At 40.3% G+C, this 24,046-nt stretch overlaps 3 protein-coding genes across 4 annotated transcripts; 2 read left to right on the top strand and 1 right to left on the bottom strand.

Annotated features, from left to right (window-relative positions):
• Window positions 1-495: 495 nt before the first annotated feature.
• Window positions 496-13,314, bottom strand: arel1 (apoptosis resistant E3 ubiquitin protein ligase 1). Of its 2 annotated transcripts, none has more exons than XM_046062533.1 (22): window positions 13,193-13,314; window positions 12,045-12,272; window positions 11,465-11,633; window positions 9,786-10,006; window positions 8,336-8,407; window positions 7,809-8,035; window positions 7,371-7,608; window positions 7,088-7,257; window positions 6,697-6,877; window positions 6,306-6,550; window positions 6,107-6,184; window positions 5,875-6,016; window positions 5,655-5,776; window positions 5,447-5,522; window positions 5,142-5,251; window positions 4,852-5,031; window positions 4,430-4,555; window positions 3,873-4,002; window positions 3,708-3,766; window positions 3,534-3,623; window positions 3,266-3,441; window positions 496-2,599 (listed from the first exon to the last, which is right to left on the bottom strand). In XM_046062533.1, the coding sequence occupies exons 2-22, from the start codon at window positions 12,190-12,192 to the stop codon at window positions 2,497-2,499; spliced, it is 3,063 nt and encodes a 1,020-aa protein (XP_045918489.1). In that variant the 5' UTR covers window positions 12,193-12,272; window positions 13,193-13,314; the 3' UTR covers window positions 496-2,496. The 2 variants fall into 2 exon arrangements, with proteins under 2 accessions (XP_045918489.1, XP_045918488.1); XM_046062532.1 differs by lacking the exon at window positions 13,193-13,314 and adding an exon at window positions 12,869-13,182.
• On the top strand, window positions 13,214-16,352 carry fcf1 (FCF1 rRNA-processing protein). The gene is made up of 8 exons (XM_046062534.1): window positions 13,214-13,358; window positions 13,940-14,004; window positions 14,193-14,264; window positions 14,351-14,499; window positions 14,606-14,678; window positions 14,771-14,858; window positions 15,840-15,934; window positions 16,102-16,352. The coding sequence occupies exons 1-8, from the start codon at window positions 13,356-13,358 to the stop codon at window positions 16,148-16,150; spliced, it is 594 nt and encodes a 197-aa protein (XP_045918490.1). The 5' UTR covers window positions 13,214-13,355; the 3' UTR covers window positions 16,151-16,352.
• Window positions 16,353-17,020: 668 nt separating this feature from the next.
• vash1 (vasohibin 1) lies at window positions 17,021-23,579 on the top strand. The gene is made up of 7 exons (XM_046063452.1): window positions 17,021-18,007; window positions 18,448-18,536; window positions 18,991-19,047; window positions 19,400-19,474; window positions 20,920-21,301; window positions 21,916-22,025; window positions 22,210-23,579. Exons 1-7 carry the CDS (start codon window positions 17,786-17,788, stop codon window positions 22,280-22,282), a joined length of 1,008 nt encoding a protein of 335 aa, XP_045919408.1. The 5' UTR covers window positions 17,021-17,785; the 3' UTR covers window positions 22,283-23,579.
• Window positions 23,580-24,046: the final 467 nt, after the last annotated feature.

Raw genomic sequence — 24,046 nt, 5'->3', positions numbered from 1 at the left:
GTCTAACTTATACAAAAGGACAGTTTAGCTGACTTCTTCATGTGTTAATGGTTACAAAATAGTCAGTTAATAACTAATTGTAAATCATTTGGATTTCCAAAACCATTCACCTTCTCTGCAACAAGTGCCACTATCCCACCTCCTAAAATAAGTCTGATATTACATTGATATTTTTATGCCACAAACCCTTTAACTGAAGTCTTTGTCCCATGTACTCAGAAAGTAGTGCTACCAGTGAAGAGATGTTACCAGATATACATCTCTTTCTGTTCTTAATGTCAAGTAAATGTAAAAACATTGATCCTAATTATGTTGAGAACACTTTTGGTCCCCTTTCAAAGTACTCTTCGCAAATGTTGGACAGTTTAGGAATCACGGATCTGTATATTTAGCACCGCACGCCATCCAAATCCAGCTTTGAAAGTATAAAAAGGCTGTCTGATCACACTGCTTAACACAATCCAAATATGATGCACAAAAAGTGAGATATGGTTATAAGAATTTAGTCCATCAATTTTATTCCCATAAACAAAGGGCCTGCAGTGCAGAGGATCTCAAACATTCGTCAGCAGAGGCTTGCCATTAAAAATAAAGGAAAAAAGTACCCCAGCATCAAAATCATAGGCAAATATTTCACAATATCTACATTGCTAAAAGTCACACTCAGGCCATCTAACCCAGAAAAAATCCAAACATAAAATAGAGTAGTAGATGCTCATGAAAAGCAAAACATTAAACAAGAACATAAAAGTACAGGAGAGACCTCCAAATTAGTTTATGATGGTCATATCTAACAGAATAGGTACATATGTAATGCTTAAATTACCTTTACTTCTGAAAAATATGAAATCAGCCATTGGTGCTGAAAGCACACCTTAATGAAACATTTTCAAAAGCACTTATAACATTTTCACTGTACATCAGGTCAACATTGCACAACCCAAACAAATGCATTAACCCTCTTAACACTGTAAAAGGCCAGCTAAAGAACAATACTCATCAAAATCCCAAGCCGACGGTGTATTGGCTCGGGTGAATTAGTGCAATTAATAATTGCATCCAGAGTGCTCTGTCGGGAACAGGAACGTATTCAAATAAAAATATTACTTTTCTTGGGAAGAATCAATCATTAACGTTTTCTTCTTGCTTCGGAGTCTACATATGAATTTTCCTAAATGCATGTGAACAGGAAAGCAAAAAGAGAAAACAACTGTTGGCTCAGGATATTGAGAGTAGTGACAGCATTCTCTCCACTGATATAATGCTTTACTTAGGATGTGTGATAATATGGCTAGGTTCATGTTGTACAGTCAGGACTGGAAGAAGACAAGTATGAACAAACTGTATGTATATGCTTTGCTGTACATGTGCTTGAACACACATACACCTGTGTCAGTGGATGCAAAGGTGGCACAGGAGATTTTGAGGTAAACCCATGAAAGGCTGTAAATTAAAGAGTTAAAAAGGATACAGCATATATAACAAAATGTTTGTTTGTTTGTTATATATAATCTCCCAAACATCCATCCAACCAAACACTCACATCCACAGTGACCCTTGCATGTACAAGTAGAAATGTCACAATATACCTATTAGCTATTACTGTCGATAATCCTCTCACCTATGCACCTCTCTGGATACAATCAGAGGCAAAGGGCATGAATAAGGCAGGTTATAAAACATAACAAAAACATTTACCGCTCCAGACAAACATATTTTCAACAGTATGGGTCAACACAAATATTTTTTCCAAGACGCAATAAGTTAAAAACATGTATAAACAATAGAAATTACTTGGCTTCTTTTAAAACCCATTCATTTCTGAAACAACAAAAGCTTATTATAGAACTTATATAAACTCTCAAACCATGAAACGTTCAAAAATGAAGAAATCCCTTCTTCTTAAATGTCAAATCAAAAAGATGAAAACCTACGTATACACACTAATATGTACAAGTATTGAAATAAAAGAGTGATATATATTTACATACACACATCAGTCCCTGATCGATTAAGGCCAAAATGCTGTAGATGCACGCATCACCCGTCTCACATGTAGGCTGCTGTTGCACTTAAGTGTTCCTCAGTTTGAAAAATGCAAAAGAAGCAGTTATACTGTAATGCTCAAGGCCTTTGCTCTAGCATCATATCTTTCAAACATATAAAACTAAGCAAACTTTAGCATTAAGAAATAAGCCTAAACCTCACCTTTTTCACCAGTTTGTAGTTTCCGTTGTGTTTTTGTGTTTTTTTACAAAAGTGAGATATTTTATGTACATACAGTAGCACTAGAGTTCATACGATTGAGTCCCAGCTTCCTTCAGGGACTAAGTGCTATGCCCTCTCATCCTGAGAGAGTATTTATAGGGAGTCTGGGTGATTCTGCTGAGAAACCAGATGTTAAATTATAGATAAATGCAGTGAACTGGTGCACTGGAGTGGGCAGTTCTGTTCTCCTCTTGTACAAGTGGATCCACAGTGCTGGTGATAGGAGGGTCAGAGCATGCCGAAGCCTTCGCTGCCCTCACTGATGGCCAGCTTCAACATCTTGTGCAGCTCCTCATAGGAGTCGTATGTAGGGAGGCACAGCTGGTTGAAACTAGACAGAAAAGAGGACCACAGAGAGTCAAGCTAATGTTTAGATCCTGTTAAAGCAATTTGACATTATTTGGGAATTAGGGCTGGCCTGAATGTCATCTTTTGAGCTTCGAAGCTTTGGTGGTAATTAAGAGTGAATAATCGTAGCTTCATTTAGTCTTCCTTTTGATGTGAACTGGAGCGTTACGTTCACTGCTGTGCCCTGTGGGCAGGCGCACAAAAAAAAAAAACAACCTCAATATTCGAATCTCAAAATTGAAAATCGAATGTGTACCCAACGATCGAATATTCGGGTCCAGCCCTATTGGCAATAGTATCATCTTTTGACATTCATGCAATAAGGTTGAAATTGAAATTAAAGCAATTGTATACAAAATATATACACACACATTATATACAAAATGCTACATGTGATTGAAACACATAGTGGATCTAAACATTAAAAGTGTGTTGTTAACAAATCCAATGACAAGACCAAAACGAACAATGCTTTTACTGTAAGAATGTCCTGGCCTGATATATCTTATTTCTCTGTGCAATAGAGCCCCACTGTCGTCCAAGAACTATTAAATGCCTGGTGGTGGACCGACCAATTAACAGACTAAAATTAAAATGGCCATCCCCAAATTCATCCTTTAAGTATATCTGCCTGTGTTTTCCGACTCACCACGTGTGTGCAGTTGGCAGGGTGCTGTGTGTCGGGGCGGCAATGATCTGGAAGGAGGGGCAAAGGGTGTTGAATCCTCCAGGGGGGAGCTGAGAGGAGCCGGTGGTGAACTGCAGCAGGCGAGCCAACTCCTCCTGGGTGAAACTGGACACCACGGCCCAGAACCACTTCATCACCTATGGCAACAGGAAAATGAACACGCTCAGACATTTTTCATCAATGGCCTGCTGCTGGAAGAAAACAGACACAGAGAATTTCCATGACATACTTTCTCTCGGAAGTGCCATGATCCTCCAACAATCACAGCATGGGCCTTGAAGTCCTGCACGTTTATATCACCGGTGCCACACATCAACAGCTGGAGAGATTAAAAGGAAAGACTTAGAATTACCCAGTGGCGTTTTAAACATCATCAACATTTTATTATAAACACCACACATACCTCCAACTCATTCTCATCAAATATGGCCAGCAGGTTTTCTGGAACCAGTTCATTCAAACCTGCAATTGATCAGGAAATTACACTAATTACATGCACATTACCGGAGATCTCAAATGAGAGGAGTTGGCAAAAATTGTCAGACTGCAGCTGTGCTAGTTTCCTTACCTTTCAGGAAGTGTTCCACCTCATCTCTCACCTGACTGGCCAGTCTGTACTGGGCCAGCAGGTTGAGATAATGCATCTTGTTTTCATTGGTAACTGCAATCTGAGCTCCCCCTGATATCAGCTCCACCACCTGCCAGGGAACATGTGGCAGAATATAAAAGTCAGACAAAATACAAATAAAAAAAACAGTGAAACAACAGAAGACAAGGAAAAGTTTAAAATCTTATTGTGTTGGACTCAAAGTAGAAGCTAAAAGTGCGTGTTTGGCCGTAACACATTAGTATAAATGTTTGGGAAATTAATCTATAACTAAAAAATATCTGTTTGGAGCAATACTTAAAGAAGTAGGAAGAAGTGGGCTGAACTAAAACTGAGCAGCAAAGTTCAAAACTCCATTTGTCTACCTTTATGTAAACTTAACACTAACCCTCTTTAAGAAAAATTAGATGCCTGCCAAACAACCAATAAGGTTTCTTTTGTTTGGTTTATTGCTCCTATGTCCTGTGAAATGACATCAGGGATAAAAGGGGATGTTCCTTTCCAACGTGTTGCCTCACCTTCTCCAGCTGTCCGGACTTGCTGTACTTCTCCTCGGCAAACACCAGGTCCATTTCACTCACGTCATTGTTTAGGATGAAGCAGACTTTAGTTTTGTAGAACTCCTGGTCATCTGTCTCAAAGTACTGCGTGTGGAAAATAAAAGGAAAACACAGGGAATATGACGTTTTTAAAATAAACACAGCACTTCATCTTCTCGGTGGAAGGATAAAAAGATGATTGGGGCGGCTTTAGTTCTCGGCTTTGAAATCTTAGGAAGTTGGATAAACAGTAAAACATGCTGGCTAGTTCTCCATGAAATAAAGAATGCCAAGAAACAAATCAGGTTTCTTGGCTTTCACGAGAATGTCAACGTGATGAGACAGACCAGCTGACATCAGGACGTAAACAATCAAAACATGACCTGTACTTTGTTCCATACCTTGTAGTTCATCCTGAGGCCAATGATCTGGGCCAAGAAGGAACGTGTAAAGCGAGCTCTGACCAGCTGTTTGTAGGCCCCACCCAGAGCAGACTCATACAGGCACTTCCCTACGATGCGACCTGCAAACTCATACATCTTTAGACGCAGGTGGGGTGGGCGGTCAGCGTTTGGGTGCACCTGGAAAATGAAGATGAATGCGGTTATTTTTTTAAAAACTGCATGTAGTTTAAGAGGGCAATAAGCATCCGTTAGGGGTTCTAAACATGGAGTTAAAAAACAGAACTTACAAGGCCCTGGTTGTTGTCACTGAAGCGGGTGAACAGCTGGTTGGAGGTGTCAAAGAGGGTCTTACAAATCAACTCAAACCACTCCCTGCGAGGTCCTCCCCAGTCCAGAGCTGCAGAGCAATGCCGAAGGTTTTAGCAGAGTGCTCACATTAATGAATTAATGTGTCTGTGACTTTCATTAGGATGTCAATTAAGACATTTTTGTTAAAGTGCATGCTCTGAATCAGAAAAATTATTTTAAACATAACACACACACTGAAGACACCTTTGAATCTGAATAAGTTATATTCAGATGTTTTGTTTACCTTCCTCATCCTGAAACACGACCTCAAAGTTCTTACTCCAGTCTGACACAGAGAAGTTCCTTGTAGCCTTCAGGGACTGAGCAACAGCAACAAGTAAGAGAGTTAAAATTATCACTGGGCTGGGGCACATGACTGCAATGATTACATGTCTATTTTCAAAGTGCACAGCTTATGAAACGGCTTTATGATACAGTAAAGCGACACTCACTGAATCTAGAATGGTGTGTCGGGTGATTTTTAGGCAGGTCTTGGTGCGAGGTCTCTTGGAGTGGATGTGCCTGAGTTCACGCTGAAAGAAGTTCACCTTGTCTTGGAACGTTTCAGAGCCACCTGTGGACAATACCATCAAATTACTGCTACAGTCTCCACAAAAGACAGTGCTGACTGCGTGCAGCTCAGGGGCAAAAGTGATCAGACTGAAAACAAACCAATGTTCTTGTGCAGGAAGCGAATGAAGGTGGCGGCCATGATGTTCCTGTCTTTGCAGCTGAGCTCCACGGGAGGCTGTATCCCATCATCCACCACTAGAGTTAAGTACTTGTGAACTGGGTCAGGACCATAATAGGTAAACTGATGAGAGAGCAGAAGTGTCCAGTGAGCTTGTTAAACCAAATGAAAGTGGCCCATTCGCCAGGGTTTTCTGACATCAGTTCTGCTTACCTTTGTTCCTGGACATACTCGAAAGGTGAAAAGGCGCCACGGAATAATTTTCAGGTAGAACTCCTTCACGGATAATTGCTGTTTGACATAAAAGTCCAAGTCATCTCACATTAACGCACGTTGAGTTCTCCCCTCTTAAATACATACTAGAAGAAAAATCATACTAATTAAACCTAACCATTACATGCTGGCTGCTTACCTTTGGCGATATGTAACAGTAGACCTTTTTTGGTTTCTTGACCTTCTCAGGTTGTCCCTCCACAGGAGAGTCATGCTCATCCTCCTCTTCTCCCATGGAGGGCCTCCGCTGAGGAACCAGCAAAGAGGAGGCTGGTAACTGCCACGAGGAAGTGCTGTAGTTCCCATTGCTGTAAAGGTACGCCTCAAAGTAGATACTTATGCCTGGAGTGGACACATTCTTCTCCACACAGGACTTCTCATTCTCTGCAATATGCAATGAAAATATGAGTATTAGCCTTTGAAAACACAGCTACCTAGACTGATGGAACAGCAGCAAATCTCCTTAATGGTTTCTGGGCACAATTATACTATAGCAGTATATTTTTATTCTGAATGTAAAGGCTGCTCACCAGTGAGAACAATAATGTCAAATTCCCCGTTACTGAGCGGCTGGTCCTTGTAGGAGATTCGGGCCCTGAAACAGCCGGTCTTCCTCAGGGTCAGCCTCAGCAGAACCTGGCACTGCTGCTTGTTGAGTGAAACTGACTTACTGTAATACTCCTCCAGACTGTCATCATCCACTGTGCCCAGCTGGAAGAAGAGGGAAACTAAAATGAATCCCAGCTTAGACTTTTGGAAATGACTGGAAAGAACCTGTTCAGCTGTGCTGTAAAAACTAGTGATTGTGCACTTGGGAACAGAGGGGTGAAAAGAAATGCTGGCATTTTTACAGTCATAATCAAGAAACACATCTTCAAATTACAGTATAATGGATAACAGAAATGGGGTTTGTTGCCTTACAGAGTGCACATGGACGCTGTAGTTGGCTTCGTCGGTGAGAGATGTGGAGTTACTGGTGGGGTTTCCATACTCGTCTCTGGGCTCAATCTGCAAAGTGTGCTGCTGGCCATTTGTTAGCACCAAGGTGGAGAAATGGTAGGCTATCTTGGTTTTGGATGGGACAACGGTACCTGAAGGGAACAAAAGAACAGAAAAATATTCAAGCAGCAAAACAAACTTGTCAAATCAATGATCACACACAGCAAAATACAGGCTGGATCTAAAACACATGCAGTAGTATTACCTGGCTGAAATATCTTGTAATAAGGGCTGTAGGCCACATTGAGGCCACCCAGCTTGACAGCAACCTCATAGCGTCCGGCCTTTCGCACTGTGAAGGCCACTTTGACTACATTTGACTCTGGCTCTTGCAGAACCTCCTGTGTAACAGGGATGTCCAGAGCCAATTCAATATGGGTGATGTTGACCCTCAGTCCCACAGGTCGATGGGCCGGGAAAGGCTGGCCATTCTTATAAAACAGCTGGGAAGACAGAAGTACATTTAAGTAACATTTAATACAGAGAACACACGAGCCAATTTTATATTTCTGAACACAGCTTTGCTACCAAATATTCTTGAAACTGCTGCATGAGCATAAGCCACTTGTAAGAATGTCAATCAGAATAGAAACAAGAAGTACAATACAACTTCAGCTTCAACACATTGTGAATTAATTATCACCTGGACTCTGAAGCTCATAGTCTGCCCCACTTCCTGCGGTTCCTTCCAATCCCAAGACACCTTGCAGGAACGTGGGTCCAGGTAATTCCCCCGGACATAGTCGTAGATGCTGCGGTCACCGCGTCGCCCTGGATCCTCATTCTGCAGGAAGCTGACTACTCTCGCTGCAAGCTCACAGAGGAACTTGATGGTAAAGACAAACGCTATGATGGAAACAGTAATTCCACCTGCCACAAGAGGGGAAGAAGCACATGTGACAAGTTGAATATGTACGCAAGGTATTTATTTGGTTTTGAAATAAGTTGATTCACTTCTAAAAAAGAGCAGAGATTCAAGTTTGACATAGGTTTCTGGGACAAATCCTTGGACTACACAAATACTACAAAGCAATCTGTAGAACCGGTAGTACCACATCTCGGTTAGAGTATATGCTTAAAGGAGGAGTAAGAATGAGTCACGTAGTAGGACTTGCAAGGCCAGCCAAATCAGCCCAAACCACAATCCATAAGAGCTCACACAGGACTCACCAATCACGTAAAACATGAGGTCCCTTATCAAGAAGCACAGCGCCACAGTACAGCCAAATATGAGAGCTCCCGCTGAAAAGACAAGTGGACATAGTACCAATGAATAATTAAAACACACACTGCCCTGAGCCTGCAGGATACCTTTTGATGGCTGTACTTGCTTTTCATTTTAAGATATTGTTTTAGGATTACAAACCCCCAGGCTGGACATCGGTGCCGCTATATTCTACACCGTGTCCCATCAAATGAACAAACACTAAAAAATGGTGTGATGCAAGTAGTATCCAATGTAACATTTTTCCCCCCACTGGCCCTCTGCCCAGAAAAAATGTTTCTTCTTATAACATTTTAATATACTTTTTTTTATTTTAATTCATGCGTGTAAAGGCTTTTTCAGACAGGAGACACTCCGATTGTGTACTCCTTAGATCCGCTGGGTCGCAGTGCACTCCTTGGTCAACAAACAGGCAGACAAGCACTCTGCCAGGTGCATCATGGGTAGTGTTCATGTGCACTACTGTATCCCTGCCGCTACAACTGTATTTTCTTTACAGGCTATAGGACACATTTAAAGATATCTTCTACAAATGAATGATAGAGTATATAACAAAATAATATAGTTAGGTGTCAAAGAGTGCTGCTCCAGCTGTGTAAAATTATTTGATTATTTTAATAAAAAAGAGGAAGCAGTGAAGGTCATTGTCGTCACACCCTACGACCTCAAAGAAACGGTTATATCATTCAAGAATCTCATGTCTACTGATGCGCTGTGCGTCGTGTAGAGAAAAAGTTCAACACAAATCAGCTCTGGCAGCGGGCGGGCATGTGCGCTAGATGAGCACAACCACGACAGTTTCACGGGATTGCGCCTGCTTGTCGCTCCCAGCAACTCCCTTCCTATCCTCTGGCCTCTCATTGAAAATTAATTACTAGACGTGTTCAATCGTTTCCTGTCTGAAAAAGCCATCAGACAAACAACAGTTACAAAGTTGCCTTTGGAGACAGCGTAGGACGTAGGCCATTGCCTATGTGGACCATGGATGTAAGCAGCTAGTTTTGACTTTTGGTTCAAGTTGAAAACCAGACCCTTGGCAGAAATTCGAGGGTTATGGTTGTGCATCAGGAATGCTATAATGTAACAACATGTATTTTTTTTTATATTATCCTACATTTATCTTCAATTGGACTGAATACTTTGTTTTTATTAGAGAGAAAACGACAAACAGATATACACAGAGATGAAACAACACCGGGCTTCTACATTACAACACATAAGTTGCATTCAAATGATCTGTGACTGCTGCAATAACACCATTTGTGAAAACAATAAGCAACACTGCAATCCATCTTATGTTTACATCTCATATTTAAACGCCTCTTAATACTCTGCAGCCATGGAAAACAACCCAAATTACAACCATTCTAAAGCAGAAAATGATCAGAATCTCACCAATTGACCACTTCTCATTCAGACGCCTCCCCGCAAGGCTGTGCACCAGCCGGATCTCGTAGTCCTGGTCACGACTCCCCCTGGATGTCTGGAGGATCTTGATGCCTGTAGATAACTTTATGTAGTCCTCGTAGTAGTAGCCCCAGGCAGCAAGAGACAGCTGCAGCTGACTGTCAAACTGAGACAGGTCATCCAGATTCATACAACCCAACGTCTTCAGACTGCAGTGGAAAACACAAGTGAAAGTTTATGAAGTAGATAGTTCACAGGAATGCTAAATGGCTTTAAAAGTACAGCTTAATAGAAATGCAACCCTACCATGATACAAGGTGTAAGTCCATGACTATTGAGCAACACTGCTGCGTCACTGCGCATTACAGGTTGTCCCACACACAGAAAAAACACTAGTTTTTGTGAAACTCTGAGTAACCTCGATCTTATCAGCTTATCTCTTTAGTTAAGTCAACGGGGAGTATTGAGATTGTGTGGCATGTAGCATACATTGCGTCTTTGTCTGTTAACACCAGGAACATGCTTGTGCAATTGTGCTGCAATGAATACCTTTCATAGTGTTATGATCATGGCTGAAATTGCGGTAGCATACATTGTTATCTCAATAATTATTGAAATAAGATGAAAATCTTCTGGCAGGATTATTATCGTGGCTAAAAAACATAAAGTTCATTAGTTTTTAAAAAACAAACACTATGACTTTGTACAGAAAAATGAACATGCTACTTTACCCAATCATCAATTTTCCCTGACAACAAGATATTTTTGAACAAAGCTGAAATAGTAAAAGCAGTTCACAGTGAGTGGCGTGGTTTATTATCTACCTTGTGTTTGCAATCATTTACTGTGATATGAAAGAAAAAAAAGAAAAAGTCCTCTGTATCTTGTTTATATCAGAAGGTTATGTGAGTTTGCAACTTCCCCATTTACAGTAAATATCTTTAGCCAACAAACAAATGCAAATTTAATCTTATCTTACTACATAGACACTGAGTCGAAGATCTGCCAAAATTATGGGACTAATAAAGGTTTAAAGTCCTGTCAATCAAATAGCAATAAAGGCTAGCATAGCGTGGCAGTCATGACCTTCAGAAATGTGACACTGTGTCCCATTAGAAATGTCAAGACAGTTTTCCTGAAAGACATGGTAACTAACATGACTATGTGTTGGAGAAACACAAATGACCTTTAAAAACATTATAATTGATTTTCCTTAAACTGAGACAGAGCAAACAGGCAACATTTTGATAAAGCAACTACATATCATAGCCAGTTTTGATTGTATCAATAGAGAACACCCAACACACATACTCAAACATCTGCATTGCTGCAGGGTCTCACACAAACAGTCTCTAAAGAATACTTTTTACTGCAGTGACCCTCTGAAACACTGCAGCTTACAGATCTCAGTGTCAGCAAACTCAGCTAGCTATGAATGGAGAGGGGGCCCTCAAGTGGACATAAATAAATATAGCCTGTGTTAATCAGCATAAAACACGGCCATAGCCACATTAAAAGACCAAAAAAAAAAAAAAAACTATGCTGGGGAAAAAAATAATCTACATTTATGACATGCCAACAAGTAAAGGTTTCTGAAAACAGAGAGCTGCTCACGACTGTTTAACAATTTGGTGTAAATATTAAAGTTAAGACCTTTCATTGCTTACGTATGGTAATAATGCTCCAGGTTCTGGGAGCAAAGCCACTCCTGGAAAGCAAAGTCTCGGAGCAGCTGGATGTGGGCCTCTGCAATTTCTCTCCAGCGCTGCTGTTCCTTCACCACCTCTTCCAGACGACTCAGTACACTCAGACTCAGTTCTTCCAGAGTCTGTACATCTGGATGACACATGAACAACACCTAAAAATCCACAATCACATACTGGCCAACAAATCAGCATCAGCAAGACCCCAGCTTAAATGGTCATTAAAGTCTAGTTTAATCAGTATTTAAGCCTGTGCTGATTGTCCATGCATGCCACATGCATCTCATAAGCCTGAATATTAAGGGTTCAAAACCAAAAAATAGTCAGAGAAATAAGCAACACAATCTCCTTGCATTAAACGTGGTAAGTCTAGTTAGATGTGACACAATCAAAGGTATTTCTGCAAAAGCTTTGCAAGGTGCTGGGAAAGCTCAGGTCACTTAAGCTAAACCTGCTTACTTCATCCTGGATTAGATCATAAATCAAACTTCTAAGCTGTAATGGTCAGGTAAATCTCAAATTAAGATGACTGTAGTCCACTGACCTTCAAACAAGTGCCTGTATTGAGAGAGGCGATGTCGTTGCAGCCATTCCACAATTTGACTTTCTTTCCCTTTCTTCCAGCGCACTTCCCAGAAGAAGATCCACAACACTGAGCAGAAGAGGAAAGTCAAGAAGAAGCGGCGGTCCATCAGACCATCTTTCAGCCTTCACCCAGACCCCTCCGTGCTCAAAGAAAAACGGTCACTCACCAGGGGGCTAGTCAAGTCTCCTACAATTTAAGACAAAACTGCTTAGGTTCAAAACAGCTACACCAAATTACAGAACAAAAGTTTTCAACAAATGGATTCTAATGAGGAACACCCGTCAAACAGATGGGAAATTATCTAGCCTGGCATCTTCCAAATAAACTGCTCTGCCAAGAAAGCATGAATATTTAATGTTAAGTGTCACCTTGGAAAAGTGTTGGCTGATGGGAGAACAACATTACATGTAATCCACAGTACTGAAATATGCATGAACAACTTGGCTAAAGAATGGTCAAAACACTTTTAGCCAATCCTCTTTTTTTGCCAGGAAAAGCAATCGAAGTCAACCAGGTCAATTAACGTAACAGTCTAATTAGCGTTAACGTTACACTCCAACAACAACAGTCTAGATGATGGTGATGCTGCTGATAATGATAAACTGTCTAACATTACACGTGCTAGTTCAGGGGAAAAATGTTTCCAAATGTCATCCGCTTCCACGGTTAGGAACAACAGCTAACTAAATAACTTATTCAAAAAGTTGCTTGGTGAGCGTTAAAAAACAGAAAACGCCGGGAGCGACACATAAACAGGCTAACCGCAATATCATCCATTTTACCTGGTCTATTGACAGGAGCGCAAGGTAAAGCTGGAGGCTAACGTTACTGTTAACGACTCTCAACCGTTGTACCGACGGCTAAGTGCTACTGTAGCATCAGTTGACTAGTGAACAACTGCAACAAAGCTAACAGCTAGCCGAGTTAGCCAACATTGTCAGCGTAATTTCAGAAAGCCCGTCGCAAACCCAGGGCGGTTATCAAGATTCACAGCACAATACGTTCATAACACGCCTCTTGCAATAGCACAGCTCCACAAAGCAAACATGCAACTGTAAAAAAAAACAAAAAGGGTCCTTAATCTAGGCTAATAAACACTGGACTACCTTCGTCTCTCAGGCATTAACGTTAGCTCTGCAACCGGAAAATGCGCAGAAAAGGTGTCGAGTTTTGATTACGTCACTAGTTAACGCGTCGATATCTACAGTCTATGGTCGATACACGAGGGCAAGGAGTTCCACTTGAGATCTGTCCTCTCAAATTTAAAGCATGGTATGTAAGCTCTAGCTATGTAACAGTTACACAATGACCGTCTTAATAATTGTTGTTCGTCTGTATGCTATTTTGTATATAATTAGACCTTGAAGCCTTTTTGGCAGGCAAAGGCACAGAGCTAACTTAGCTAGCCTAGCGCCTAAACGTTAACGCAGCTACACTAAAATCATCAGCTGCTGAACGGGATATTCATCTAAATACATAACTAACATTTACAATCTCAAGGTCTTTGTCACAGTATTTTTAAAATTCGACTGACGGTTGTCTCCCTAAAATGTTGCGACCATAATTGTAGCCTGAGTTAGGTTTTCAGTGTTTGTTTTTTAAATACTGTACATTGTTTCCTATCTAAAAAAACAGCTTAAATAATAACAGTAAGGTTTTGTTTTACTATAAATTGTTTTACTATAAATCAACGTCCTGTGAGTCGGTTTTAATCAATATGGAGATTATGTTGTGAGGTAAACTGAAATCCTCCACTAACACCATTTTAATAATGTGTACTCCTGCTATAAACCAATTGGTTGTGAAATCTTGGTTCTAACCAATTTATGTGTGTTTTAACTTGTTCAATGTAGGGGAAGCAGAAAACAAGGAAGTTTGCTGCCATGAAGAGAATGATTAATCTGAAAGATCGAAGAATGTGAGTTTTAATAATTGCTTTCTGTTTTCTATCTTAAGTCACCCTGGTTTAACCGTCTTATTCGTTAGCTGTGTTTGTATTGTTCCAGCTAATTCTCTCAAACACATTTAACAAAACAAAGCTGTCGTAGTTATATGGGCATCTTAAAGATCTGTGCAAGCACTATAACTATTTTCTTTGTTTTGTAGCAAAGAGAAAGACCGTGCTAAAGATCAAGAGAAAAAGAAGAAAGATCCCTCAGAGCTTAAGGAGAGAGAAGTGTAAGTTGGCCACACAAAAACTTCAGTTGGATGCTGACTTGTGGTAGATGGCTCCTTAATTTGATTTCTTTTCATGTTTTGTGCAGGTCAAAGCACCCATCGTGCATGTTCTTCCAGTACAATACTCAGCTTGGTCCACCGTACCACATTCTAGTCGACACCAATTTCATCAACTTCTCCATCAAGGCCAAACTGGACATTGTTCAATCTATGATGGATTGCCTGTATGCAAAATGTAAGTACTAATTATTAATGAGGATAATAACCTTTTTTTTATTTAAATATGTGTTTCACAATGTAACAGTTTAATATTTTCTTTTCTGCAATTTCATTCAATCCAGGTATCCCACAGATCACAGACTGTGTGATGGCTGAGATTGAAAAGCTTGGAATGAAGTACAGAGTCGCACTCAGGTAGAAGTTGCTGAATACAAATGGCACTGGGGGCATGCAGCTATTCTTTTTCTTCCTAAGTTATTTTTGAATTACATTTTTTGTTTTTGCAGAATAGCAAAGGATCCGAGGTTTGAGCGCCTGCCGTGCTCGCACAAGGGAACATATGCCGATGACTGTTTAGTCCAACGAGTAACACAGGTAAGATGCTTTAATGTACAGTTATTTTTATACATACATGTAACAGAATGTCAGTGTTCACTTCATGATGAACAGACAATGTTGAGCAAAATACATTTTTGCCTGTTATGGCAGGAAAGGTTTAGGTGTAAATGATAACATTTACAATGACTGCATTCGATTAAGTGAGCTAGTTTCAGGGTCCTGGTATTGTGCATGCTGGCTCACTGTCATAGCCTACTTGGACACTTGATGGAACTGAGAAAAATAAATTCTATCTATGCCTTTCCTTCTACGACAAGTCAAAATGTCTGCTGTGAAAAAAGGTCTATAGCATGCATTGTGAGAGAGGGACAGCAGATGGAAATTAGCTAGTAGCTAATCTGGTACAATAAATTTCTTGTCCTTATGTGAAATGTATGTTGTTGGGTTTTTTTTGTTTTTTTTTTAACAAAGTAGGTATACAGACGTGCATTGTAAAAACTGTCCCTATAGCAATATAGTTTTTACATGTTTCTCCATAAATCTCCTGAAAACATATTTTCATACAAACAGAGGTTGTCCAGAAATGTGTTGAGACACATGCACACAATTGTAAAAATAATAAAGTTAAACCAAAGGGATTGTAAAAATAAATTGGTACAAAATCTAGAGAACTAACTTAGTTACTTAGATTTGTATTTGCAACACATTAACCTCAGACAGCTAGTAAAATAACTAGCTTGATTAGCAGTAAACTGCAAAAAAAAAAAAATTAACAAATCAAATATCAGCAATCACAAAACAGCTGCAATAAATAGTACTTGCGTATATACTGAACCATCAAGGACATTTGGATAGTAGTAGATCAGAAATGCTTGTTTAATATTTGCTCAGTCACAGTGGTAACAAAAGGCTGGATGTAACAATGTCAGTTAAACTTGCACTTTAAAAATCTGCCAGTTGTGGTTGCTACTAGCAACATAACAATAGTGGGTAAATGTATGCCATTTATTTCCACAGCACAAGTGTTACATCCTGGCCACTGTGGACAGAGATCTAAAGAGAAGGGTGAGGAAGATTCCTGGGGTTCCCATCATGTATATCTCAAACCACAGGTAACACTTATAAATTTAGCTTTTATGTTGTTTTTTTTTTGTGTTTATTTTTTTTTGCCTAAACTTATATTCTGGACTCAGCTTCATCAAAAGCACAGTATGAAGAATAGGAGAAGTGAAGAATCATATTGAGAGATGTTGAACTTTCTTCTGTTCTTGTCATACAGGTACAATATTGAACGGATGCCTGATGACTACGGTGCTCCAAGGTTTTAATATTTCTACAAAAGAACTAGACCTGTAAATAGATTGAAGTTTCCTGTTGAATATTATTTTCCTTTTATGTATATCATAAATATTGTGAGGTTTTGAAGTTTGATTAGGTGAGGATGCGGTGTGTGTGTGTGTGTGTGTGTGTGTTTTGATCCAACTGCTAATTACTTTGAGTTTTGTTACACGAATAAATTAATTGTTGCAACACATGTCTTAAGTCTCCAGTTTTTCCCAACACCCCAAATGTGTAGAGGCGTGTTTGCTGTATAGAGCTGTTAACTTTATTATGGGGAAGATAAACTAAATACATTCTAGGTTCATATTTTACACATTTGTTGATGGCTTCTTAATAATCCTATTTTTAGGTCTTTAATTTAATTACAGTGGAAATGTGTTTTATTGCTTGCTGCTACAATGCTGTTAAGTGACCTGTATAATAGAAAACGTAGGGAGGAGGTCAATGTAAATGTTAGTAACAAAAGTATTAACTGGACAAATTAATCTAACTAAGTCAACTGTTGTAATTTCAATTGATAGTAATAAAAATATTTTGATATCTCATGTATAAAAAATAAATCAATAAAAAAAAAAGCTCAAATGTAGGATGTCTGTTTTCATTGCCTTGTAGCTGCCATCTTATCTTTAAGAAATGTCTAAAATAAATTTTCTTCATCCTTTCACCACTCCACCAAACACAATACTGTTGGATTAGTAAACTGAAATGTAACCCCAAAATGGTGCGTTTTTGGCACCGTTAGTAAATAAAGGCATGTGAAAAGACAAGTGGACCTCAGATTAACTCCTTTCGGAGAGCTCCTGAATGCAGCAGTTGTGACGGCTGAGATCATCCGCTAAACAGAGCGCATGCGCAGTAGACGGAGATCTGGGAGTGTCTGAGCGGCTCGTTGGACGTGAATCCAAACCGCAGTCGCTGAACCCAGGAGCATCTGCATGAACAATGAACCGGCTGACTTGGAAGGAAATCATTTGAAACGAAGATGAACCGGACGTTTGAGGAGTGTCGCGGTGATGGGATTGAACAGCAGCAGTGATTTGTAGGATGTATGTGATGTGAATGACCTTTAACGGTACAAGGAATTAGTAATTTCTAATACTTTGTTGTCTGCAGAGTCAATCCTCTTACAGACAGTAGCGTTACATTGGCGGGCTTGTGTTTGCTTGTTGATCAACTTCCACAGTATCGTTATTAAAATAGGATTCACATCCAAATGCTAAATTACCCTAGTGTCTTAATTTATTTATTTATTTAGACGAATTTGTTGTATGTATTACATTCAATGGCCTATAGCCTCTAAATTTAACCAAAGTGTGGAGAAGTTACTGCAAAGTCATTCTTTTTTTCAAAAAGAGGATTTTATTATTGAACTTCAACTGGAAACCCCTGGTGCAACTCCAGCTGCTTCAACAACATATGTGAGAGATCCACATTAAATTTAAGACACCATTGCAGTGACTTGTATTTGAGATATTGGTGGCACAAGCTGTTGGATGTCATGAGTGTGCCATCTGTTGTGGGAACCTACTTAAACCTGCAAGCTGATTAACTGGCAAAAGGTCCAAGGCATCAGTCAGGACGTTTCTGTGCCTGGACTCAGTTGGCTTCCTGGTGGAGGAGGGATGCTGAGGCCCACTGCGAGCTCAGTGCAGGAGAGAGATGAGGAGCAGGAGGATGAAGGGGAAGAAGAACTGAGGGATGGAGGGGTGCCTTTCTATGTGAACAGAGGAGGCCTCCCCGTGGATGAGGAGACTTGGGAGAGGATGTGGCGCCATGTGGCTCGAATACACCCCAACGGTGAAGCTTTGGAGAAAGAGATCCGGCGTGCCACTGACCTGCCCAAGGTAAAGCGTTGGATATGTAAAGCTACACCTGATTATACATGACAGGAGTGACTGGTGGAGAAGCAATTTACACCCATGTGTTGTGGAAACATGTTGAGTTAGTGTTACTAGTCCCACATTACTGATAGAAAAACAGAAAGACATGTGCCACTAAATCAACCATAATTACTCCACAAAATCATTATTTTTGCTCATTCCAATTTTATCACAGTAGTGAAGTACAAGGCATGTGTTGTCCAGTCTGTCCTGCACAGTTCATTTGCAAGCTACAGATGTTTTAGACACAGAAGAATGGTACCTTTCAGTCTTGAGCATTGTTTAAGAGCAATTAAGATATTTCCCTTATTTTTGCTGAATCGCACAAGGCTGCATTCTCCAGCTGCTATGAATATTGGGATTGTTGAATGGTAATGCAGTTATTTGGATGCTCTGTCCCACAGATTCCAATGCCGAGTGTGCCTACATACCAACCTACCACCACTATCCCACAGCGCCTAGAAGCCATACAGAAATACATCAGGGAATTGCAGTATCCTTTGACTGAACTGGTACAACTGGCTGGGTAGTAGTACCACGTGGGTATAAAAACAGTGATTATCGAGTCAAGTGTGTTTAAATGTTTTTGATCATTTGTCATTTATGGTCAGAAAAGATATTTTACACACTAATCTCACTCAAATGGATGTAAGATGTAAGTATTTGCTTACAAACTACCTTTTATTAATCCCACTGACACACTGTTTTTGGCACACTTTGTTAGATATGGGGCAAACATTAGAAAGTAGGCCACTGTAGATAGTATATTCTATATTAAGCTTGACTTCCACACAGAGCAGAAATTCATCCATAATTAATCCACAATCCATGAATATCACAAAGCACTTTAAGTGTTTGTCTCTCCTCGCCACTGCAGGCAGCAGAGTATTCCTCCAAAACACTTTCACATTGCTACGTCATGGTATGACCTTAACTGTGTCGTACAGGTACAATCACACGGGAACACAGTTTTTTGAAATTAAGAAGAGCCGGCCTCTTACCGCGTAAGCACATCTCTATTTTCTCCTAAGACTGATTATCAGTAATAGACTCAGCCATTTCTTCTAGTTTAGCCTGTGCTGCTAATGCCTGATGCATGTGGATAAGCTGTATCTCTACCCTAGGGCTTTTTGAGTTGAGACAAACGTAAAGCAGCAGAGGACTGAAACACAATTTCCCTGACCTCGCTTTATTAGATTTAGTAGTGCAAATTTTATTTCCTTGGCTCATGGAAAATGTTTTTGTTTCCCTGCATGGAATCAGTAACAGCATGCTCGTGCCATTTGTAGCGAACTCAGTAGTGTACTAGTGTTATGTATCACAGATAACCAGTAAAAGTGTTACTCTCTTGTTCAGGTTGATGGACATTGCCAAAGAGATGACACGGGAGGCTCTGCCAATCAAATGCCTGGAGGCGGTGATCCTGGGGATGTATCTTTACAGCAGCAGATCATGTTGCATGATGCTTTATATGCCTGATATCTTCATGTTGTATTGTTGTACAGTACTGTGCAGAGGTTTCAGTCAGATGTGGGAAAATGCTATAAAGTAAGAATGCTTTCATATTTATAAATTAACAAAATGCAAAGTGAGTGAGCAGAAGAAAAATCAAAATGAAATTAATATTTGGTGTGACCAGCATTTTCCATCAAAGCATCAATTCTTCTAGGTACACTTGCAAAAAGTCTGGGATTTTGTAGGCATATCATCAGGTGTATGATTACACAATTACACCAAACAGGTGCTAATGATCACCAATTCAATATGTAGGTTGAAACACAATCATTAACTGAAACAGAAACAGCTGTGTAGGAGGAACTGGGTGAAGAACAGACAAACTTAGCTAACAAGGTGAGGCTGTTGAAGACAGTTTACTGTCAAAAGTCAAACACCATGGCAAGACTGAGCACAGAAACAAGACACAAGATAGTTAGACTGCATCAGCAAGGTCTCTCCCAGGCAGAGATGTCAAGGCAGACAGGGGTTTGCAGATGTGCTGTCCAAGCTCTTTGGAAGAAGCACAAAGAAAAGCGAGTTCGTCGACTCAAGACATTTACTGCTGCAGCAGAAAGACACATCATGCTTACTTCCCTTTGCAATCAGAAGATATCCAGCAGTGCCATCAGCTGAGAACTGGCAGAAAACAACAGGCCCCTGGTACACCCATCTACTGCCCAGTGGTCCGGTTAGAAATGGTCGTCATGGAAGACAAAGCCAAAAAGCCTCCGACATGGAAACGATTAAAGCGATTAAACTATGCACAGAAACACAAGGACTGGGTTGCAGAAAATGGGTTGCTGATTGTCTCCAAATTTATTCTGCAGCATGACAGTGATCACAAACATACAGTGGAAGTCGTTGAGAACTATCGTCAGCATAAAAAAGAACAAGGAGTACTGGAAGTGATGGCACGGCCCCCACAGAGCCCTGATCTCAACATCACTCAGTGTGTCTGGGATTACATGAAGAAAGGGAAGCTACTGAAGCTGCCTACATCCACATAAGAACTGTGGGTAGTTCTCCAAGATGTTTGGGCCAACCTAACTGCCAAGTTTGTTCAAAAACTATGTGTAACTAGAAGAAATATTGATCACATTTTTCTTCTGTTCACTCAATTAGCATTTTGTTAATTTATAACAATAATGTAATAACATGTAATAAAATATTTTTTAAAGCAGTGTTACATCACAGCATTTTCCCCACACCTGCCTAAAACTTTGGCACAGTACTCCATGTTTTCACATACGTGCACTGACCAGACGTGGTTTCGTGATGTGTTTTTTGGCAAACTTACTGTATGTTGTCTTTTTCACATTTTGCTCACAGATTTTGAGTCACAGATTAAATGTCCATTGCCTTGACCCACTTTCCTACAGTTACCTCACCAACAACATGCCGGGTGTGGAGCGCTTCCCCCTCAGCTTCCATTCTCAGTTCTCAGGGAACAACTTCCACCACATTGTGCTGGGAGTTCACAGTGGGGGACGCTTCGGCGCGCTGGGCATCAGCCGGAGGGAGGACCTCATGTTCAAGCACCTGGAGTTCCGGACACTGATGGACCTGGTGCAAGAATTTGAAGGAGCCTACAGGGGCAACTGGCACACCCTACGCAAGGTCAGGATCGGCCAGTACGTGTCCCACGACCTTCACAGTGTGGAGCAGATAGAATGGAAACACTCGATACTAGACGTGGACAAGTTGACCAAGGAGGAGCTGCGGAAGGAGCTGGAGAGACACACCCGAGACATGAGGCTGAAGGTACAGCACAGCTGAAAACACTTAAATTGCTATCTAAACATAAAGCAGATACTTTTTGCATGTTTAGCGTTAGCTTTACATTTCTTACTGCTTCTAAATAAACATAAATTTTTTCATTCAAATGCTCACTTTGCTGCTGACACCAGTAGAGTACAAGCTGATGGAGCTCTTGCAGCACTAAAGACAATGATGAGAGGGGACTGCCCTTACTAACTGCTTATTAGATTTCCTTTGATGAGCTGTGTCTCCATGCACAGTGACACTGAGCTGACCTGCTATTTGAGGAGCGATTTCTCTCAAACGACGCTCTCTCATCACCTCTCATGCTAACATAATAGAGGCGGCCTTGATGCAGAGCCCTGTGTTTAATAAAACTAATGCGATGGCTTGACTCTGCTCTGCTGTGCTTCATGCATGGCTGGCTCAATCCATCAATAAGTGATCTTTTACAGCGGCGCTCTGTACAATCACATTTAAAATACAGAGGGATTTTCAGCCACAGAAACTTAGCCTCTCCCTGCACAGTGAGGACATAAGCATAGTTAACTCACCGGTATGCGGTGTTTCAAAGGTACTGAAATTTTGATGAAGATGTTCATATGCGTGAATTGCAGATAGGAAAGCCTGCGCCACCCTCTCCCACCAAAGACAGGAGAAACAGCATGGGTTCACCCCTCAGAGGACCAAGCAGCCCCATACGCAGGATCAGCCGTGTTGAGAGACGGTATGACTAATCATGTGCTCCAGATAATTCGGTCCTTCATGAAAAGATACATGCACTACAGCCACCTAAGATATTCTGACTACAGAAGTCTGGTGATCTTTGTCAAAGGATATGTAGTTTATGAATTAGTCACAGTTTCCTTCTTATGTGAATGTCTCATATTTTTGTGCTTGTTTTGTTGCAGTCCCTCTGGAGACAAGAAGACTGTGGAGCAAAAATCATCTGCAGACATGAACGGATACCAGATTCGAGTCTGAGGAAGAATTGTACTTTGCTCGTTAAGTTACAGGGTGCCACACACGCTTGTTCCATGGGGCCACAGATTTTTTTCGAGGCTTAATTCTTTGTACACATTGGCCTACTCACAGGATGCAATGTGGAATAGGTCACCAGCAAACAAATGCCTCATTCAGCTTCCCTATGTCTGTGTTGTCAGAGACATTTTCCGGAGCTGTACTGTGGATACTAATTGGTGCTGGCAATGTTCCCAAATTATAAAGAGGGGTGAAAAGTGCAGCACTTTGTAAACATTTTTAAACCACTCTTTTGCTAACTCAACACAATGAAAAATATGACTCTTCCCCAACTCTGGGCAAGATCACCACTCAGTGTAAATGTGCTACTGGCCATATCATAGGTTTCTGTGGTGTTATCAACAAAAGCTCTTATGGCTTGTCTGCAATCTGTATCGTCGTACTGTAAGTGTGCAACTACATGTAACGTCATTTTAAACCCACTTAGGCTCTGCTGGCCAGCAACTGCTTGTTTAGTGACTAGTTTGCAAACCATTACCCTTGTGCCTTGTATGAAAATTCAAAGAGAACTAAAATACTTTTTGGTTTTTATTAAATATACAACCCATTCTTCTCATTACCTAGCTAAACACAAAGCAGTGGAATTGCTGCTCTTCCAAAATACTGCAAATGAATTAAATAAATTGTGTGAGACAGTTTTGTGAAATCTAATATCCAGATGCTAGCATGTTTAGCATGGTATTTACCTTATTAAGATGTTGACTGAATATAGGATTGAGTAGACACTATACAAAAGTATATGTACAAGTATGAAGGCTCTGGTCGAGTGATAATATGAGAAACAGGAGTCTGAGATCTTCTGGCTGTTAAATATAAAACCTTTCCCATAAACCAATACAATTATCAATGTGACTAACCTCATCTGCATTTAATGTAGACGGAAAGTAACGAAAAGTCAGTTTACATGTACTGTATAACTGCTTTATATATACATTGTTTATAACTTTTCTTTGTAGCAACTGTTTCAAATATTTCACTTGCCTTAAGTGGTATGACTTTTATCTGCATTTTGTATTTTTTTTTATGGAAATTCTATCATTTGATACTTCCATCAGTGTTTGTGGTCAGCAGTAGACCACTTAATATTTACCATACACTGTTTTGAATATGTTGCCACAACCAACATTTTTATGTGTACAGTAGGTGTTGTCCATATTCATTTCAGTGATCTGTTTTTGTACCAAAAGACTGTTGATTTATAGGATCACAATAAAGGCTCACTTTGATTGTGGCAACACAATTTTGTTTTATTCGTTATTTGTGTTAATAGGGTTTTCTTTATGTATTTAATTAGCCTGCTTAAATAAGGGCAAGGTATGTTGAAAAAAGGCCAGGAATTCAGTGGTTAATCAGTACGTATACTGTAATTAGTTGTCAGGAAGGCTGGATGTCAGGCAAGGAATGGCGCCAGTTTTCTGTCAGCCAATAGTTCAAACTTAGCACATTGTGTCCCTAAGTTGAAGGGAAGCTTTTGGCACCAATGCAAATGATGACGAGAGCACACTCGGGAGATCTCTTAACACTAACCGTTGGGTTTATACAAAGGATTGCATTTTTATTCCATTCATAATATTGTTTAGGTGTCGCCGGTGTGTTTGCTGCAGTCATAAAAATAGCTGTAGAATGCTGGCAGCATGTATGCTGCATGATCCTGCAGTCTAATGTCTCACCAAGTAGATGGATGAAAGTCCACCTTGCAGCACAGCA

This window comes from Micropterus dolomieu, linkage group LG11 (genome assembly GCF_021292245.1).
Source record: "Micropterus dolomieu isolate WLL.071019.BEF.003 ecotype Adirondacks linkage group LG11, ASM2129224v1, whole genome shotgun sequence".
NCBI classification, from domain to species: Eukaryota; Metazoa; Chordata; class Actinopteri; order Centrarchiformes; family Centrarchidae; genus Micropterus; species Micropterus dolomieu.
The sequence above is the reverse complement of the archived record's forward strand: the minus strand, read 5'-3'. Positions and strand labels throughout refer to the sequence as shown.

Bases quoted from the DNA above. Each gene is read 5' to 3' on its own strand.
- fcf1 (XM_046062534.1), top strand. The intron at 14,265-14,350 runs GTAAGTTGGCCA...TGTTTTGTGCAG, and splicing joins GAGCTTAAGGAGAGAGAAGT to GTCAAAGCACCCATCGTGCA. The intron at 14,500-14,605 runs GTAAGTACTAAT...CATTCAATCCAG, and splicing joins GGATTGCCTGTATGCAAAAT to GTATCCCACAGATCACAGAC.
- arel1 (XM_046062533.1), bottom strand. From the start codon at position 12,192: ATGGACCGCCGCTTCTTCTTGACTTTCCTCTTCTGCTCAGTGTTGTGG. The intron at 7,609-7,808 runs GTGATAATTAAT...CTGTCTTCCCAG, and splicing joins CTATGAGCTTCAGAGTCCAG to CTGTTTTATAAGAATGGCCA. The intron at 5,777-5,874 runs GTTTGTTTTCAG...TATTGTCCACAG, and splicing joins CTTCCTGCACAAGAACATTG to GTGGCTCTGAAACGTTCCAA.
- vash1 (XM_046063452.1), top strand. From the start codon at position 17,786: ATGCTGAGGCCCACTGCGAGCTCAGTGCAGGAGAGAGATGAGGAGCAG. The intron at 18,008-18,447 runs GTAAAGCGTTGG...TCTGTCCCACAG, and splicing joins GTGCCACTGACCTGCCCAAG to ATTCCAATGCCGAGTGTGCC. The intron at 22,026-22,209 runs GTATGACTAATC...GTTTTGTTGCAG, and splicing joins ATCAGCCGTGTTGAGAGACG to TCCCTCTGGAGACAAGAAGA.